General features: G+C 50.1%; 1 protein-coding gene across 1 annotated transcript in view; it reads right to left on the bottom strand.

Annotated features, from left to right (window-relative positions):
* gsdf (gonadal somatic cell derived factor) overlaps window positions 1–16,211 on the bottom strand; it is a 55,764-nt gene extending 39,553 nt beyond the window's left edge. Inside the window, exons 1-3 of the mRNA XM_063036145.1 lie at window positions 15,875–16,211; window positions 4,787–4,956; window positions 599–712 (exon numbers count right to left, since the gene is read on the bottom strand). Coding sequence (XP_062892215.1) covers window positions 599–712; window positions 4,787–4,956; window positions 15,875–15,984 — 394 coding nt within the window. The 5' untranslated portion in view covers window positions 15,985–16,211. The remainder of the gene's footprint in view (window positions 1–598; window positions 713–4,786; window positions 4,957–15,874) is intronic.
* Between the last annotated feature and the right edge of the window lie 2,812 nt (window positions 16,212–19,023).

Below are 19,023 nucleotides of genomic sequence, written 5' to 3'. Positions count from 1 at the left end.
GGTCCTAGACTCCCCCACTATAGGAAACGTTCTCTCCACATCCACTCTATCTGTGTCCTCTGGTCCTAGACTCCCCCACTATAGGAAACATTCTCTCCACATCCACTCTATCTGTGTCCTCTGATCATAGACTCCCCCACTATAGGAAACATTCTCTCCACATCCACTCTATCTGTGTCCTCTGATCATAGACTCCCCCACTATAGGAAACATTCTCTCCACATCCACTCTCTCTGTGCCCTCAGGTCCTAGACTCCCCCACTATAGGAAACATTCTCTCCACATCCACTCTATCTGTGCCCTCTGGTCCTAGACTCCCCCACTATAGGAAACATTCTCTCCACATCCACTCTATCTGTGTCCTCTGATCATAGACTCCCCCACTATAGGAAACATCCTCTCCACATCCATCCTATCAAGGTCTTTCAATGTTCAGTCGAGTCAATGAGGTCCCCCCAATACTTCTAAATTCCAGTGAGTCCATGCCAAGAGCCATTAAATGCTTCTCATATGATGACCCTTTCATTCCCAGAGTCATTCTTGTGAATCGTTTCAAGGTGTCTCATTGACTGCCTCCCGGTGGTAAACTGACTGTTACCTGTGAGGGTGATCTGGGATGCCATTTGGCAGCAGTGTCGTGGTGATGATGGCATTGTGGACATGTTGGTCCCGGCGACAGTCTCTTCATTCTGAAATTGTGTCCCATTCCCAGCTGAAAAATAACATTGGAGAATGACACAATGGGAATGGAGTGACGGGGTGATACAGCAGGTAGTGCCACATTTCACAGTCCCAGCCGCCCATGTTCGATCCCGAAACCAGACGGAGTCTGCACGCTCCCCCTGTGACTGTAATGGATTCCCCTGGGTGCTCTGGTTTCCTCCCACATCCCAATGATGCCCAGGAAGGCAGGGTGATGGGCTGCTGGAGTGTGGGTGGAGCATAGATCTGAGGGCAGTGTGTGTGAAGCCCAAGTAGGAGTGCTGGGAGTGGATTACTGCAAAATTAGCTGCACACATCAAAGTTGTCGGTGAACGCAGCAGGCCAGGCAGCATCTCTAGGAAGAAGTACAGTCGACTTTTCGGGCCAAGACCCTTCGTCAGGACTAACTGAAGGAAGAGCTAGTAAGAGATTTGAAAGTGGGAGTGGGAGGGGGAGATCCAAAATGATAGGAGAAGACAGGAGGAGGAGGGATGGAGCCAAGAGCTGGGCAGGTGATTGGCAAAAGGGATATGAGAGGATCATGGGACAGGAGGCCCAGGGAGAAGGAAAAGGGGGAGGGGGGAAAAACCCAGAGGATGAGCAAGGGGGACAGAGGGAGAAAAAGGGGAGAGAGAGAAAGAATGTGTATATATAAATAAATAATGGATGGGGTACGAGGGGGAGGTGGGGAATTAGCGGAAGTTAGAGAAGTCAATGTTCATGCCATCAGACGGAATATAAGGTGTTGTTCCTCCAACCTGAGTGTGGCTTCATCTTTACAGTAGAGGAAGCCGTGGATAGACATACAGAATGGGAATGGGATGTGGAATTAAAATGTGTGGCCACTGGGAGATCCTGCTTTCTCTGGCAGACAGTGCGTAGGTGTTCAGCAAAACGATCTCCCAGTCTGCGTCAGGTCTCACCAATGTATAGAAGGCCACATCGGGAGCAATGAACGCAGTATATCACCCCAGCCGACTCACAGGTGAAGTGATGCCTCACCTGGAAGGACTGTCTGGGGCCCTGAATGGTGGTAAGGGAGGAAGTGTAAGGGCATGTGTAGCACTTGTTCCACTTACACGGATAAGTGCCAGGAGGGAGATCAGTGGGGAGGGATGGGGGAGACGAATGGACAAGGGAGTCGCATAGGGAGCAATTCCTGCGGAAAACAGGGAGGGGGGAGGGAAAGATGTGCTTAGCGGTGGAATCCCATTGGAGGTGGTGCAAGTTACGGAGAATAATACGTTGGACCTGGAGTCTGTTGGGGTGGTAGGTGAGGACCAAGGGAACCCTATTCCTAGTGGGGTGGCGGGAGGATAGAGTGAGAGCAGGTATGCATGAAATGGGGGAGATGCAGTTGAGAGCAGAGTTGATGGTGGAGGAATGGAAGCCCCTTTCTTTAAAAAAGGAGGACCTCTCCCTCGTCCTGGAATGAAAAGCCTCATCCTGAGAGCAAATGCGGCGGAGATGGAGGAATTGCGAGAAGGGGATGGCATTTTTGCAAGAGACAAGGTGAGAAGAGGAATAGTCCAGATAATAATTACTGGCTGTGTTTGTTCTGTGAGCCACAGAGTCTTGATGGGCTGAAAGGGCTTTCTACAAGACCATGAGAGATAGGAGCGGAATTAGGCCATTCAGCCCATCGAATATCTTCCGTCATTCTATCATGGCCGACTTATTTTCCCTCTCAACCCCATTCGCCCTTCAGCCTTTGACACCTTATTAATCTAGAAACCATCAATCTCCACTTTAGATACACCAAGTGATTCAGCCTCCGTAGCCGTCTGTGGCAATGAATTCCACAGATTCACCACCTTGTGGCGAAAGAAATAACTCGTTATTTCTGTTCTAAATTAATGTCCTTCTATTCTTAGGCTGTGCCCGCTGTTCCAGAAGTCCTCGACTACAGGAAACATCCTCTCCACATCCACTCTATCTGTGTCCTCTGGTCCTCGACTCCCCCACTATAGGAAACATCCTCTCCACATCCACTCTATCTGTGTCCTCTGGTCCGAGACACCCCCACTATAGGAAACATCCTCTCTACATCCACTCTACCTGTGTCCTCTGGTCCTCGACTCCCCCACTATAGGAAACATCCCCTCCACATCCACTCTATCTGTGTCCTCTGGTCCGAGACACCCCCACTATAGGAAACATCCTCTCCACATGCACTCTATCTGTGTCCTCTAGTCCTAGACACCCCCACTATAGGAAACATCCTCTCTACATCCACTCTATCTCTGTCTCTCTCTCCCCTCTCTATCTGTCTCTCTCCCCCCTCTCTATTTGTCTCTCCCCCCTCTCTCTATCTCTGTCTCTCTCCCTCTCTCTATCTCTGTCTCTCTCCCCCCTCTCTCTATCTGTCTCTCTCCCCCTCTCTCTATCTCTGTCTCTCTCCCTCTCTCTATCTCTGTCTCTCTCCCCCTCTCTCTATCTCTGTCTCTCTGCCCCCTCTTTATCTGTCTCTCTCTCCCTCCTCTCTATCTGTCTCTGTCCCCCTCTCTCTATCTGTCTCTCTCCCTCTCTATCGCTGTCTCTCTCCCCCCTCTCTAACTGTCTCTCTCCCATCTCTCTGTCTCTCTCCCCCCCTCTCTATCTCTGTCTCTCTCCCTCTTTCTGTCTCTCTCCCTCTCTCTATCCCTGTCTAGCTCTCTCTCTCTCTGTCACTCTCCCTCTCTCTATCTCTGCCTCTCCATCTCTCTCCGCCTCTCTCTATCTTTGACACTCTCCCCGCCTCTATGCCAGTCTCATCCTCGAGTATTTTCCCCTGGACTCTCCTCTCACCCGATCGTCCTCCCGGTCTCACCCTCGAGTACTTTCCCCTCGATTCTCCTCTCACCTGATCCTCCTCCCAGTCTCACCCTTGAGTACTTTCCCCTCGACTCTCCTGACTCACCCGATCCTCCTCCCGGTCTCACCCTCGAGTACTTTTTCCTCGACTCTCCTGACTCACCCGATCCTCCTCCCGGTCTCACCCTCAAGTACTTTCCCCTCGACTCTCCTCTCACCTGATCCTCCACCCGGTCTCACCCTCGAGTACTTTACCCTCGACTCTTCTGACTCACCCGATCCTCCTCCCGGTCTCACCCTCAAGTACTTTCCCCTCGACTCTCCTCTCACCTGATCCTCCACCCGGTCTCACCCTTGAGTACTTTCCCCTCGACTCTCCTGACTCACCCGATCCTCCTCCCGGTCTCACCCTCGAGTACTTTTCCCTCGACTCTCCTGACTCACCCGATCCTCCTCCCGGTCTCACCCTTGAGTACTTTCCCCTCGACTCTCCTCTCACCTGATCCTCCACCCGGTCTCACCCTCGAGTACTTTACCCTCGACTCTTCTGACTCATCCGATCCTCCTCCCGGTCTCACCCTCGAGTACATTCCCCTCAACTCTCCTGACTCACCCAATCCTCCTCCCGGTCTCACCCTCGAGTACATTCCCCTCGACTCTCCTGACTCACCCGATCCTCCTCCCGTTCTCACGCTCGAGTACTTTCCCCTCGACTCTTCTGCTCTCACCTGTTCCTCCTCCCGGTTTCACCCTCGAGTACTTTCCCCTCGACTCTCCTGCTCTCACCCGATCCTCCTCCCGGTCTCACCCTCAAGTACTTTCCCCTCGATTCTCCTCTCACCCGATCCTGCCTCCTCCCGGTCTCACCCTCGAATACTTTCCCCTCGACTCTCCTCTCACCCGTTCCTCCTCCCGGTCTCACCCTCGAGTACTTTCCCCTCGACTCTCCTGAGTCACCCATTCCTCCTCCCAGTCTCACCCTCAAGTACTTTCTCCTCGACTCTCCTCTCACCCGATCCTGCCTCCTCCCGGTCTCACCCTCGAGTACTTTCCCCTCGACTCTCCTGAGTCACCCATTCCTCCTCCCAGTCTCACCCTCGAGTACTTTCTCCTCAACTCCCCTGAGTCACCCATTCCTTCTCCCGGCCTCACACTTGAGTTCTGTCCCCTCGACCCTCCTGACTTACCCGTTCCTCCTCCCAGTCTCACCCTCGAGTACTTTCCCCTCGACTCTCCTCTCACCCGATCCTCCTCCCGGTCTCACCCTCGAGCCTCTTCCCTGCACACTTGCCTGGGGGGCTGCTTGCTGTAATTGCAGAGATGTGGGATGTGGCCTGGAGCCTCGCTCTCCACATGGACCGGAGCTGCTTCGCCATCTCTGTGTGGATTCTCGGAATCTGCTCGAGGTTCAAGGCCCTCAGGAGAATGTGTTTTATGTGCTGCACAGCCCTCTCGTTGCCTCTGCACAGAAACATAGACTTTATGAAAGGAAGCGAGCATAAAGGTCAGAGGGTTCCATGAGGGGAGAGTTACTGATGGACGCAAACTCTCAACCTGATCTCCTGCTCCCCTCCCTTACACTGCAGCACCCTTGGGTGAATGTGTTGGTGAGGTGTGGATGTTGTCTGCTCCCCTCCCTTACACTGTGGCACCATTGGGTGAATGTGCTGGTGAGGTGTGGGTGTGCCAGGTTTGGACAGAGTAGGGGTCTGCAGGAGACGAGCTGTGTGCTTGGCATCGGTCAAGATGAGGGATTGGTAGAAGGATCAGGTGTATGGGAATGAAGGAGACATGGTCAATTTTACAAGGGTAGATCACACATTTGTGTGGTCTATTAGAAGGTAGAGGGGCAGAATTAGGCCATCTGGCCCATTGAGTATGCTCCACCATTTCATCATGGTGATCCATTTCCCTTCCCCCCAATCTTTGGCCTTCTCCTCCCCGTATCCCTCCATGCCCTGACTGACCTCTATCTTTGCCCCCTGGTCCTAGACTCCCCCACCATAGGAAACATCCTCTCCACATCCACTCTATCTGTGCCCTCTGTCCTCTGGTCCTAGACTCCCTCATTATAGGAAACACCCTCTCAACATCCAATCCATCTGTTTCCTATAGTGGGCGAGTCCAGGCTCAGAGGGCACAGATAGAGTGGATGTGGAGAGGATGTTTCCTATAGTGGGAGAGTCTAGGGCCAGAGGGCACAGATAGAGTGGATGTGGAGAAGATTTGGAGTGGATATCAGGGAGTCAAGGATCAGAGGACACAGATAGAGTGGATGTGGAGAGGATGTTTCCTATAGTGGGGGAGTCTAGGACCAGAGGACACAGATAGAGTGGATGTGGAGAGGATGTTTCCTATAGTGGGGGAGTCTAGGACCAGAGGACACAGGGAGAGTGGATGTGGAGAGGATGTTTCATATAGTGGGGGAGTCTAGGACCAGAGGGCACAGATAGAGTGGATGTGGAGAGGATGTTTCCTATAGTGGGGGAGTCTAGGACCAGAGGACACAGACAGTGTGGATGTGGAGAGGATGTTTCCTACAGTGGATGAGTCTTGGACCAGAGGGCACAGATAGAGTGGATCTGTAGAGGATTTGTCCTGTAGTGGGGTTGTTGCGTACCAGCTGGCAGAACCTCAGGGATGTCGAACAGAGAAGTACAGCAATTTCTTTAACCAGAGGGTGGAGAATCTCTGGAATTCATTGCACTTTCATTGAGCTGAATGGCCCAATTCTGCTCCTTAGTCTGCTGAATGGAAATGCTTTCCTGTGTCTCCCTGTACACCAAACTCTCCAATCCTTGCCTTGAGTTTATTTTTCTCATGGCCACTGGAAAGAAATATGCATCGACCTCCAGCCGACGCCTCACCCCTCTGTGGCTGGACATCAGGGCTGAATGGAGACTGGAGTGACGGGTGAGATGGGAGAGGGGAATAAGGACGAGTAGATTAGTGAATGTTGGGAGAAGTGTGGGTGTTGGAGACTGGGATATATTGTCCAGTCATTTGCAAGTGTCTTGTGCAACTGTAAAAAAAATTCTGTAAGGTCAAGAAGCTTTCAGAAATAAGGAAAGGAAAAGTTTCCAAATATTAAAATATTACTATACAGAGCAGTAAGCAGGAAAATAACTAAATCAGATCAATGTTTGTCACCACCCTTTGCCTTTAAAACTGCATCAGTTCTCTGGGGTGGATTGTCACGCTGTTCTATCAGGAAGGTTGTTCCAACCATCTTGGAGATCTTGTCACAGTTCCTCTGCACAGCCTGGCTGTCTCACTGACTCTTGTCTCTGCAGCTAATCCCAGACAATCTCGATGATGTTGAGATCAGAGCTCTGTGGAGGCCATGCCATCTAAAACCATATAAAACAATCTCGGCTGCCTGAAACTTTTGCACAGTACTGTACTAAAGAGGTACAGAATTGAGGAGGGAGTGGGTGGTAGGGGACTGAGCATGAGGGAGGGGTCTGTGAGTGAGTGGACGGTGAGCGAGAGCATGGAGTTAGTGAGGGAGCTGCAGATCCTTAAATCTCTGTAGGAAACACTCAGCAGGTCAGTGGATACACTAACATAGGTAGCTGCCCTTCATGAGGTGGCACAGTAGCGTAGTGGCTCGTATAATCTCTTTACAGCGCCAGCCAACAATCAACGATCAGTGTCCAATCCATTCCTGCCAGTGTCTGTAAGGAATCTGTATCTTTCCCCCGTGACCATGTGGCTCTCCTCCCACATCCCAAAGGTGGACAGTTAGGATTAACAAGTTGTGGACACGGTGTATTGATGTCAGCAGCATGGTGATATTTTGTGAGCTTCCCTGCACCATCTCCGCTGATTTGGTTTCATGAACACAACGCATTTGACTGAGTGGTTCGAAATCCATGTGACAAAGCAAGGCAATCCTTCAAAGTCGAAAAGCAAGGAAGCACGTGTCCGTTTAATAGGGCATGAGGCAGGTCAGAGGGAGCAGAGGGCATGGAGAGTGTGAGTGATGAAGGCAGTTGAACAGAGCCTGTAATTGGTTTATTATTGTCACCTACGGAACTCGACAAAAGTCTTCGGCACCTACTTGTCACTTTTCTCCACTTTTGTGTTTGTCAACGTGGAGCAGAGAGCCAGTTTGTAAACCTGGCAGGAGCACAGGATGTTGGGAATGGTGAAGGTGGGGCACCGTGGGAGGGGTGAGGGACGGGGGGGCAGAGAAGGACTGTCAGGGGTGGGTACAGACACACTTAGGCACCCTGGCTACATATACAGTATATGTGCCTAAGACTTTTGCACAGTACAGTGTATCACAAACAGCAGAGGTCCCAGTATAGATCATTCGTCACAGAACTCCCATTAACCACTACCCTCTGTCTTCTCTGAACAATCTAAACAGCCAAGTCACCTTGGATCCCATGCATCTTAATCTTCTGGGTGAACCTGCCATTAAGTCTCTTGTCAAAAGACTGACTGCAATCGATGTAGACAACATCTACTCTTCTGCCGCCATCGATCGCTTTCATTAAAGTTCAAAGTAAATTTCATCATCATGCCATGATATACAACCCTGAGATAGCTTGTCTTGCAGGCATACTTAGTAAATCCAATTACCATAATAGAATCGATGAAAGATGGCACCCAACTGGGCAGACAACCTGTGTGCAAAAAACAACAATCTGTGCAAATGGAAAACAAGAAAAAAAATCTGGGATAATTATCAAGAAATGAGATGAAGTCCTTGAAAGTGAGTCAATCTGCAACAGACCTTTATCCTACCTCCTTGAAGAACTTATTTAAGTTATTGAGTTACAACTTGCCATGCCATGCTTTTTCGGAATGCTTCCTAAGAATCCTGCCCAGCAGCTTTCTCACTGCTGTGAGACTCACCCAGGATCATTCCTATTTCACTTCTCAAACAATGGAGCAATATTAGCTGCTTGCCAGTTGCCCAGAAATTCACCTGTGGCCAAGACTCTAGCAATCTCATTTCTTAATAACCTGGGTGTATCCCATCAGGCCTTGGGAACATTCTTCATGCGACCCAACGCATCATTCTTTATCTCAAAAAAGCCCCAGTAGTTTAGCACCCCCACACTGAAATCCCTATTTTCCAAGCCCTTCTCCTTGGTTTCTCATTTAAGACCTGGACCACGTCCTCACTTTCAAGTATATTTTATCTTTGAGTGGTCCTATCCTCTCCCCAGTCCCCCTCTTGCTCTTAATATATGTATCAAATACAAGGGATTCTGCAGGTGCTGGAAATCCAAAGGACCACATGCGATCTGCTGGAGGAGCTCAGCAGGTCAAGCTGCTTCGAAGGAAATGAATGAACAGTCGATGTTTTGGGTCGAGACCCTTCTTCAGGACTGGAAAGGAAGGAGGAAGATACCAGATAAAAAGATAGGGGGAGGAAGGGAAGGAGGACAAGCTAGGATATGATAGATGAAGCCAGGTGGGTGGCAAAGTTAAAGTGCTGAGGAAGGGGGACCTGGTAGGAGAGGAGAGTGGACCATAGGAGAAAGGGAAGGAGGAGGGGACCCAGCGGAGGTGATAGGCAGGTGAGAAGGAGAGGTAAGAGGCCAGGGTGGGGAGTACAAGAAGGGAGAGGGATTTTTTTATATTGGAAGGGGAAATCAATATTCATGCCTTCAGGTGTTACTCCTTCATCTTAAAGGTGGCCTCATCGTGGCATGGACTGAATTAAAATGGTTGGCCACCAGGAAATTCTGCTTTTGGAAGATGGAGTGGAGATGCTCGACAAAGCGCTCTTCCAGTTTATGACATGTCTCACCAACGCAGAGGAGGCTGCATTGAGAGGACTGGACACAACAGATGACCCCAGTGTACAAGCAGGGGAAGTGTTGCAGGAGTAGAATGGAGGTGAGGGAGGAGGCAAATCACCAAGTGTAGCATTTCTATCACTTGCACAGATACGTGTCAGGAGGGAAATTAGTGGGGAGGAATGAATGGACAAGGAATCACAGATGAAGCAGAAGGCCAAGAATGGGGGACAGGCAAAGACATGTTTGGTGATAGGATCCTATTGAAGATGGCACGTTAAGGAGAATGATGTGGTCCTACATTGGGATTCTCTTTAATGCTACTTGCAAAGGACATTTTAGAGTATAACAGATAGGAGCAGAATTAGGCCAATCGGCCCATTGAGTCTGTTCCACCATTCCATCATAGCTGATCTATTATCCCTCCCAAACCCCATTCTCCAGCCTTCTCCCCATAACCTTTGGTGCCCTGACTAATCAAGAACCTGTCAACTTCACTTTAAGTCTACCCAATGATTTGGCTTCTACAGTTGTCTGCGGCAATGAATTCCATAGATTCACTACCCTCTGGCTAAAGAAATTACCTACTTTTGTGACCTGCCCTACATCTCCTAATTCCTTTCTTGAGTCCCCTTCTAGCTTAAAGGCTTGAAGGTCTGATTTGACCTTCCTAGTCCTTACAAATGCTTCCTTTTCCTTCTAGAGAAAGGAGCTGAATCAGATTATTCGGCCCATCGAGTTTGTTCTTACATTTCATCATGGCTGATCCATTTTCCCTCTCAATGCCTTTCTCCTGTCTTCTCCCTGTAAACTTTCACGCCCTGACTAATCAAGAACTTATCAATCGCCTCCTTAAATACACCCAATGACCTGGCCTCCATAGCTGCCTGTGGCAATGAACTCCACAGACCCACTGCCCTTTTGACTAAGGAAATTCCTCCTCGAGGCGCCTTTGGACAGATGGGGCTCATCAGCTGTTGTTGGCAGCTCACCCTGGAGAAGGAAAGCTCTGATCTCCAGCTTCCGTTGTCTTGCTCATGGGGAAGGCTTGGGGTGTAAACCCTGAGGGGAAAGTCCAGAGCTGGGGTTCCTAAGGCAGTCCTACATTGAGTTCAACATTGACTGGCAACTCTTGTGAGGCCTCTGGTGCCAAACTGTATTGGTCTCTGCCATTCATCAGCTACACAGAGAGGGGGAGCTTGCTGCATGGGCAAGAGCTTGCTCTCCGTATTGTACTGCCCTGGCTTGTGTACCTTGTAGTCAGCTGGGATACAACATCCATGGCTGATCCTGACTCATGGAGGGCCACACTAACTGCCTTTATGCCTAAGGGGTTGTAGCCACTATTCCCTATCTGTTCTTACACTGACCTGGCTCATACCCTAGCACTAGGTCCAGTACAGTCCGTGGATGAACTCATGGGAAACCCTCCTGGACGCACCTAACAAATTCTGCTCCGTCTACACCTCCTGGACTAGAGAAGTTCTTGTCTGCTTTGGGCATATTTAAAAGCAGAGGTCGATATGTACTGAATTAGTAAAGACACCAAGTGGGGAGATGGGGAGAAGGCAGGAGAATGGGGTTGAGGGGGAAAATAAATTGGCTGTGACTAAATGGCAAATTAGACTCGATGGGCTGAATGGCCTAATTCTGCTCCTTTGTCTAAGTGAAGTCGTCTACCACAACAACCCCTTCGTTGTTACACCTTATCTACTCAGGTTGTTCCTCAATTTCTCAGCGGCTACTGGGCCTTCATCTTTACAATCACTTTGCCTTTCTTATTTTTTATTTCTATCCATGTACAGTACTGTGCAAAAATCTTAGACACATAGATACATATCTAGGGTGCCTAAGACTTTTGCACAGTACTGTAGTGATTGTATGTATTGCACTGTACTGCTGCCACAAAAAAATAAATTTATTGACATATGTGATTGATGATAAACCTGATTCTGATCTGGGTCTCTATTGTGGACTGAGAGTGGGAAGGGGGCAGGGAGAGGGGAATCATGGTTGGGAAAAGGGGAAGGGAGAGGGGAGGGAGCGGGAAACACCAGAGAGACATTCTGTAATGATCAATAAACCAATTGTTTGGAATCAAATGACCTTGCCTGGTGTCTCAGGGCTGGGTGTGTCTGTACCTACCCCTGACACTCCTTCTCTGCCACCTGTCCCACACCCCTCCCACGGCGCTCCACCCTCACCATTCCCAATATCCTGTGCTCCCGCCAGATTTACAAACTCGCTCACTGCTCCACATTGACAAATACAGTACTGTACTAAGGTCCTGGGTACCCTAGCGATATACGTATATGTGCCCAAGACTTCTGCACAGTTCTGCATGTCTTTGGCACCAATGTGCACCACAATCCTGGCAGCTCACCCACTGCCTTGCGAAGGGTCTTCAGCAGCTCTGAGACATCATGGACACATGGGCAGAGTGGGCGGGGGGGCGTTGGCAACACAGCATCCTGGAGACTCTTCTACAGCCACGGAAGCTCCTGTCTGCCCCTCTAACTGTCAAATCTTTGATCAGTATTGCTCTAACGCCACCCTGCCCTTCAGAGACAACTACAGTGCCATTGATCTGGCTGTTACTCGTGTGCCCTGCTCGCCCTCCCAGCAGTACTAAAAGGGGTTCAAAGTTCAATGTCCAAAGTAAATTCATTATCAAAGTACGTGTATACTACTTATCCACTGATGTCCGTTGACTTTATTAACTTTGCCTCCAACTTTCACCCTGCCCTCAAGTTTACCTGGTCCATTTCTGACACCTCCCTCCCCCTTCTAGATCTTTCTGTCTCTGTCTCTGGAGACAGCTTATCCACTGATGTCTACTATAAGCCTACTGACTCTCACAGCTATCTGGACTATTCCTCTTCTCACCCTGTCTCTTGCAAAAACGCCATCCCCTTCTCGCAATTCCTCCGTCTCCGCCGCATCTGCTCTCAGGATGAGGCTTTTTATTCTAGGACGAGGGAGATGTCTTCCTTTTTTAAAGAAAGGGGCTTGCCTTCCTCCACCATCAACTCTGCTCTTAAACGCATCTCCCCCATTTCACGTACATCTGCTCTCACTCCATCCTCCCACCACCCCACTAGGAATAGGGTTCCCCTGGTCCTCACCTACCACCCCACCAGCATCCGGGTCCAACATATTATTCTCCGTAACTTCCGCCACCTCCAACGGGATCCCACCACTAAGCACATCTTTCCCTCCTCCCCTCTCTCTGCATTCCGCAGGGATCGCTCCCTACACAACTCCCTTGTCCATTCGTCCCCCCCATCCCTCCCCACTGATCTCCCTCCTGGCACTTATCCGTGTAAGCGGAACAAGTGCTACACATGCCCTTACACTTCCTCCCTTACCACCATTCAGGGCCCCAAACAGTCCTTCCAGGTGAGGCATCACTTCACCTGTGAGTCGACTGGGGTGATATACTGCATCCGGTGCTCCCGATGTGGCCTTTTATATATTGGCGAGACCCGATGCAGACTGGGAGACCGCTTTGCTGAACATCTACGCTCTGTCTGCCAGAGAAAGCAGGATCTCCCAGTGGCCACACATTTTAATTCCACATCCCATTCCCATTCTGACATGTCTATCCACGGCCTCCTCTACTGTAAAGATGAAGCCACACTCAGGTTGGAGGAACAACACCTTATATTCCATCTGGGTAGCCTCCAACCTGATGGCATGAACATCGACTTCTCTAACTTCCGCTAAGGCCCCACCTCCCCCTCGTACCCCATCTGTTACTCATTTTTATGCACACATTCTTTCTCTCACTCTCCTTTTTCTCCCTCTGTCCCTCTGAATATACCTCTTGCCCATCCTCTGGGTCACCCCCCCCTCCTTGTCTTTCTTCCCGGACCTCCTGTCCCATGATCCTCTCGTATCCCCTTTTGCCTATCACCTGTCCAGCTCTTGGCTCTATCCCTCCCCCTCCTGTCTTCTCCTATCATTTTGGATCTCCCCCTCCCCCTCCAACTTTCAAATCCCTTACTCACTCTTCCTTCAGTTAGTCCTGACGAAGGGTCTCGGCCTGAAACGTCGACTGCACCTCTTCCTACAGATGCTGCTTGACCTGCTGCGTTCACCAGCAACTTTGATGTATGTTACGTGTATACTACCTTGAGATTCCTTTTTTTTTGCAGGCATTCACAGTGGAAGAAAGAAGTGCAATAGAATCAATGAAAAACTACACACAGTCCACTTCCACTGAGGTTGGGTGAAACAACAACTGGAGGTCATGGGTTAAGGGTCAAAGGTAAAATGGTTAGGGAGAACATGAGGGGAAACATCTTCACTCAGACAGTGCCGAGAGTGTGGAACGAGCTGCCAGTAGTGGATGTGGGCTCGATTTCAATGCTTGAGAGAAGTTTGGACAGGTACATGGATGGGAGGGGTGTGGAGGGCTATGGTCCTGGTGCAGGTTGATAGGAGCAGGCAGTTTAAATGGTTCAGCATGGACTAGATGGGCTGAAGGGCCCGTTTCTGTGCCTTACTTTTCTATGACTCTGTGACTCTATGACAATCAAAGACTTACTAACAACCACAAACAAGAGAAACTCTGCAGATGCTGGAAATCCAGAGCAACACACACAAAATGCTGGAGGAACTCAGCAGGCCAGGAAAAAAGTGGAAAAAAGTAGAGTCGACATTTTGGGCCGAGACCCCTTGTCAGGGCTTTGACTAACAACCAATATGCAAAACAAGACAAACGGTGCAAATACAAAAATAATAATAAATATATAATATTGAGAACACGAGTTGTTGAGTCCTTGAAAGCAAGCCCATCGGTTGTGCCCTCAGTTCAAAGTGAAATTATATTTCCTGTTACACACATCAAAGTTGCTGGTGAACGCAGCAGGCCAGGCAGCATCTCTAGGAGGAGGTACAGTCGACGTTTCAGGCCGAGACCCTTCGTCAGAACTGGCCTGCTGCGTTCACCAGCAACTTTGATGTGTGTTGCTTGAATTTCCAGCATCTGCAGAATTCCTGTTGTTATACTTCCTGTTGACTGGAATGGCCACAGGGAAACCCCACACTCTGTGCAAGCAGGCTTTAGGCTTTTTAACCCTCTCTGAACTATCTGCTGCCTGTTGTGCTACCACTTTGCTCTAAATCTTATCTAGGCTGCTCTCAGCATCCTAGATAATCTGAGTCCACTTTGGTTTCTTCCCCCAGTCAGTCAGGAGTTGCAGTGAGATGGATGTCCCACAGGCCCACAGCTGAGGTCCTCAGGGTCATTGGAACTGCCCCTGATCTCCTGCTTTCTGCAGGAGGCGCACATGCCAATCACTCTCATAGAGTCGAATGCAACTTTATTGTCATTGCTCAAGGCAATGAGATTGTGGTGCTGCCCCAGTCTCTGCAAAATGGATATTTACAATGCATGCAGTATGGTTTTATTTTTTTTAAATCCCATACCCACATGCAACAAGTGACTTTTATAGTCCATAACACTCAAAGGCCATTGGCAATCCCGGTGTAGCATTATTCAGCTACACAGCAGCCCCCGGGTAGAAGCTGTTTTCAGTCTTACTGTCTTGGCGAAGATGTTTCTGGCAGATTGGACAGGCAGTGTCCCCTCAGCAGGGAAACCCTACCTATTCAGTCTCCGTTCAGCATTTCCGCTCGACCACAGCACCAACAGCTCAGACACATCCAAAAGATGGCCGGTCAGAAATGGCTATCCCACTGGAGCCTGCTTCCCTCATATACCTTTCAATACTTGCCTCCTCTCCTTGGCTGCCTGGACCGGAAGCACTTGGAGTTCAGGAGACTGAGGGGTGACCTTCCCAAGGTGCATCTGGGTAACGACTGAGAGAAGGCAAGTCAGGCGCCAGTTTAATGTGGGGGGTGGAGGGAGAGGTAGCATTCAGGAAAGGGTAGTGTGGCAGTTAGCCGGACAGCTCGGACGTTCCAGGGTTCAGAGTTCTGCGAGGAACCTCTATCCTCCTTGCAGAACGTGTGGATTTTCTCCGGTTTCCTCCCACAGTCCAAAGAGGCACAGGTAGGTTAATTGGTCATTGTAATTGCCCCATGATTAGGTCGTGGTCGTCAGGGGTTGCTCAAAGACCCGCAAGGGCCAACTCGGCGCTGTAACACTAAGTTTGAGAGGGACTCGAGGGCCAACATTTCCACTCAGAAGGTGGTCAGTATATGGAACGAGCTGCCAGAGGCAGATACATTAACAGCATTTCAAAGATAAGAAAGCTTTAGTGGAATATGGGAGCAGACAGGGCCATTGGGACTAGGTTAAATCTCTCCCCTCTCAACTTAAACCTGTGCCCTCAAGTTGCAGATTCCCCCTGCCCTGGGAAAAAGACCTTCAGGATTTAAAAAGTCTCGACAAGGTCCTGTTCTCCTGTCTGAGCCCTGATCTCTGTCTTTGATCTCAGCGCACTTTCCTGTCACATGAGTGAGGGAAGGGTGATGTCATCCACCTGCAGGGTGGGTTGGAGAACCTGCAAGATGGAGTCTGCTCCCCACCACCCCCCCCACCGCATGTTGAGAGTGCTGGTGCTGGCCACTGCACACAGCTCACCAGGTGACAGGCAGCTCCCGCTGACTGCAGGGAAATGCGACGGGCACGGCGAGGAAGCTCTGTTTACCTGCTGGCGGGGGCGCGACCCGGCTGCCACTCGGAGACTGGAAGGAAATGCGACATCCTGAGGTGGGCCAGGGAGAGGGCGAGCAGCAGGGAGATAGAAAGAGGCCACATGTTGCTCGCAAGCCCATCAAGTGAAGCCAATTAGAGCCGGCTCACAAGGCCACACCTGGCCGATAAGTCCTGCACGCAGATAAAGCCCCGAGTAAACAGGAAACGGCCGGCCGTAACGGAGCCTGCAGGTCGCCGTGGAGTGATGGGATCATCGAGTGCACTCTGCCAGCCCTGTCTGTGGGATTGCCTGGCTGCCTGTGGTGGGTGTTACTCTGTTCAGCCTGGGAACAACTCTTTATCTCCTGCTGCACACCAGGCTGACCTTGGGATGGGGACATCTCTCTGCGAGGCTGCTGCAGGCAGCACACTGGGCTGGACCCTCGTTCGGCAAGCATAGGACAACTCCCTCGCCTCCCTGCCACGGGACGGCCAGACTAAACACAAGCCAGAGCCCACACCAAGTCTAAACACGATTACAGGGATCTTGCCTAGCTTGGCAGAGAGAGAGACTGAGCCCTCAGAGTCCAGTAAAAGCTTCCCTGGGCAACTGCTGCCAACTTCCTCCAGCGACGAGCACACAAGGGCATGCTGGGAGCTGAGCTGGGCATCCTGGCCGGGTGGGCGCTAACCAAATGCAGCTAGGTGGGCCAGCAGTCTAGCTAATGCACAGCGCAAAGCGGCAGATATAGAACATAGTTGGCTCGCAGCCAGCAGTCAATTGCGAGGGTGTATCTTTGAATAGAATTGGAGGAGGGGACTCCAAGGACATCCTCATCTCCAAAAATAGTGAGGCCCTGAGTCTGCAGGAGAAGCATACAGCTTTCACAGCCACAGTGCACTCAGAGTAGGCTTTCCCATCAGAGCTGAGTTTATTGTCACAGGGACTGTACGTACCTGAGGGAACCTTCCTACCCTGAGACCCGCCGTTGGCTGGGGTCGGCCATGGACGTTGTGCCGTCCGTGGCACGCAAGTCAAAGAGACGGAGAGAAAGCTGTTGCCCGTGTAGCAGGCTTCCCCTCCCCACGCAGCTCATAAATCCAAAGGAACGGCAGAGACCGATACAGTTTGCCAGTCAGCGTTGAACTCAATGTAAGCCTTCTTCAGGGATTCAAGCTCTGAATTTTTCCCTCAGGGTTTGCTTCCCCATGTGTGGGTGTACCCGCAAGGCAGCGGAGATTTCCTTTTCCTAGGAGCTGCCAACCACGGCTGATGAGCCCAATCTGCCCAAGGCAGATTGGTTTTAAGGTGCCAGTGACCCAACTTTGCCCCTTCCTGTCAGTAGAAATGGTTCCACCGGGCTTAGTAGCTAACCCACACGTGAAGACCGGGAGCTGGACTTGGTTTGGTGATGCTGTCAGTTTTTCTGCAGGGGAGGGGTTGAGGGAAGTGTGGGGTTTGCCAGCTTTTGTTCCTTTTTCATTCTGTGCGGGGTTGGGGTGGGAATTGATGACTTTCTTCCAACTACTTATACGGTTCTCTGTATTCTATGACTATCTGGAGAAGACACATTCATATAGATGAGGGTAGCGCAGTGGATGTGATCTACATGGATTTCAGTAAGGCATTTGACAAGGTTCCACATGGTAGGTTTATTCAGAAAGTCAGAAGGCATGGGATCCAGGGAAGATTGGCCAGGTGGATTCAGAATTGGCTTGCCTGCAGAAGGCAAAGGGTCATGGTGGAGGGAGTACATTCAGATTGGAGGATTGTGACTAGTGGTGTCCCACAAGGATCTGTTCTGGGACCTCTACTTTTTGTGATTTTTATTAACGACCTGGATGTGGGGGTAGAAGGGTGGGTTGGCAAGTTTGCAGACGACACAAATGTTGGTGGTGTTGTAGATAGTGTAGAGGATTGTCGAAGATTGCAGAGAGACATTGATAGGTTGCAGAAGTGGGCTGAGAAGTGGCAGATGGCGTTCAACCCGGAGAAGTGTGAGGTGGTACACTTTGGAAGGACAAACTCCAAGGCAGAGTATAAAGTAAATGGCAAGATATTTGGTAGTGTGGAGGAGCAGAGGGATCTGGGGGTACATGTCCACAGATCCCTGAAAGTTGCCTCACAGGTAGATAGGGTAGTTAAGAAAGCTTATTGGGTGTTAGCTTTCATAAGTCAAGGGATAGAGTTTAAGAGTCGTGAGGTAATGACGCAGCTCTATAAAACTCTGGTTAGGCCACACTTGGAGTACTGTGTCCAGTTCTGGTCGCCTCACTATAGGAAGGATGTGGAAGCATTGGAAAGGGTACAGAGGAGACTTACCAGGATGCTGCCTGGTTTAGAGAGTATGGAATATGATCAGAGATTAAGAGAGCTAGGGCTTTACTCTTTGGAGAAAAGGAGGATGAGAGGACACATGACAGAGGTGTACAAGATATTAAGAGGAATAGATAGAGTGGATAGCCAGTGCCTCTTCCTCAGGGCACCACTGCTCAATACAAGAGGACATGGCTTTAAGGTAAGGGGTGGGAAGTTCAAGGGGGATATTAGAGGAAGGATTTTTACTCAGAGAGTGGCTGGTGCGTGGAATGCACTGCCTGAGTCAGTGGTAGAGGCAGATACACTAGTGAAATTTGAGAGACTACTAGACAGGTATACGGAGGAATTTAAGGTGGGGGGTTATATAGGAGGCAGGGTTTGAGGGTCGGTTCAACATTGTGGGCTGAAGGGCCTGTACTGTGCTGTACTATTCTATGTTCATTCCAGAGTTGTATTGCACAGGTTGACAATAAAATAAACCTTTGAACTGTTTGCTTGTCACAGGCCATTTGAGACGCAGGCCATTGGGAGCATTTAGTAATGAGAGCTTAACCTCCACTAACACCCCCCACCCCCAGCTATAACAACCTGAAGGAACCAGCAGGCATCATATAAGCAGCAATCACAGGAAAAATATGATATATAAAAAAAAACGGAACAAGAATAAAATTAAACAAAAGAGCATGATGGTCACCTCCAGTAATTTTATTTTATTTAGAGATACAGCTGGGTAACACCCCTCTGGGCACAAGCCTGCACCAACCAACTGCACCATTGGGACCAATTAAACTACTAACCGGCATGTCCATGAGAGGAAACCCAAGTGCCCAGAGGAGCCCACA

Source organism: Mobula hypostoma, chromosome 30 (assembly GCF_963921235.1).
Source record: "Mobula hypostoma chromosome 30, sMobHyp1.1, whole genome shotgun sequence".
Lineage (NCBI taxonomy): Eukaryota > Metazoa > Chordata > Chondrichthyes > Myliobatiformes > Myliobatidae > Mobula > Mobula hypostoma.
This window is presented reverse-complemented; position numbering and strand designations above follow the sequence as displayed.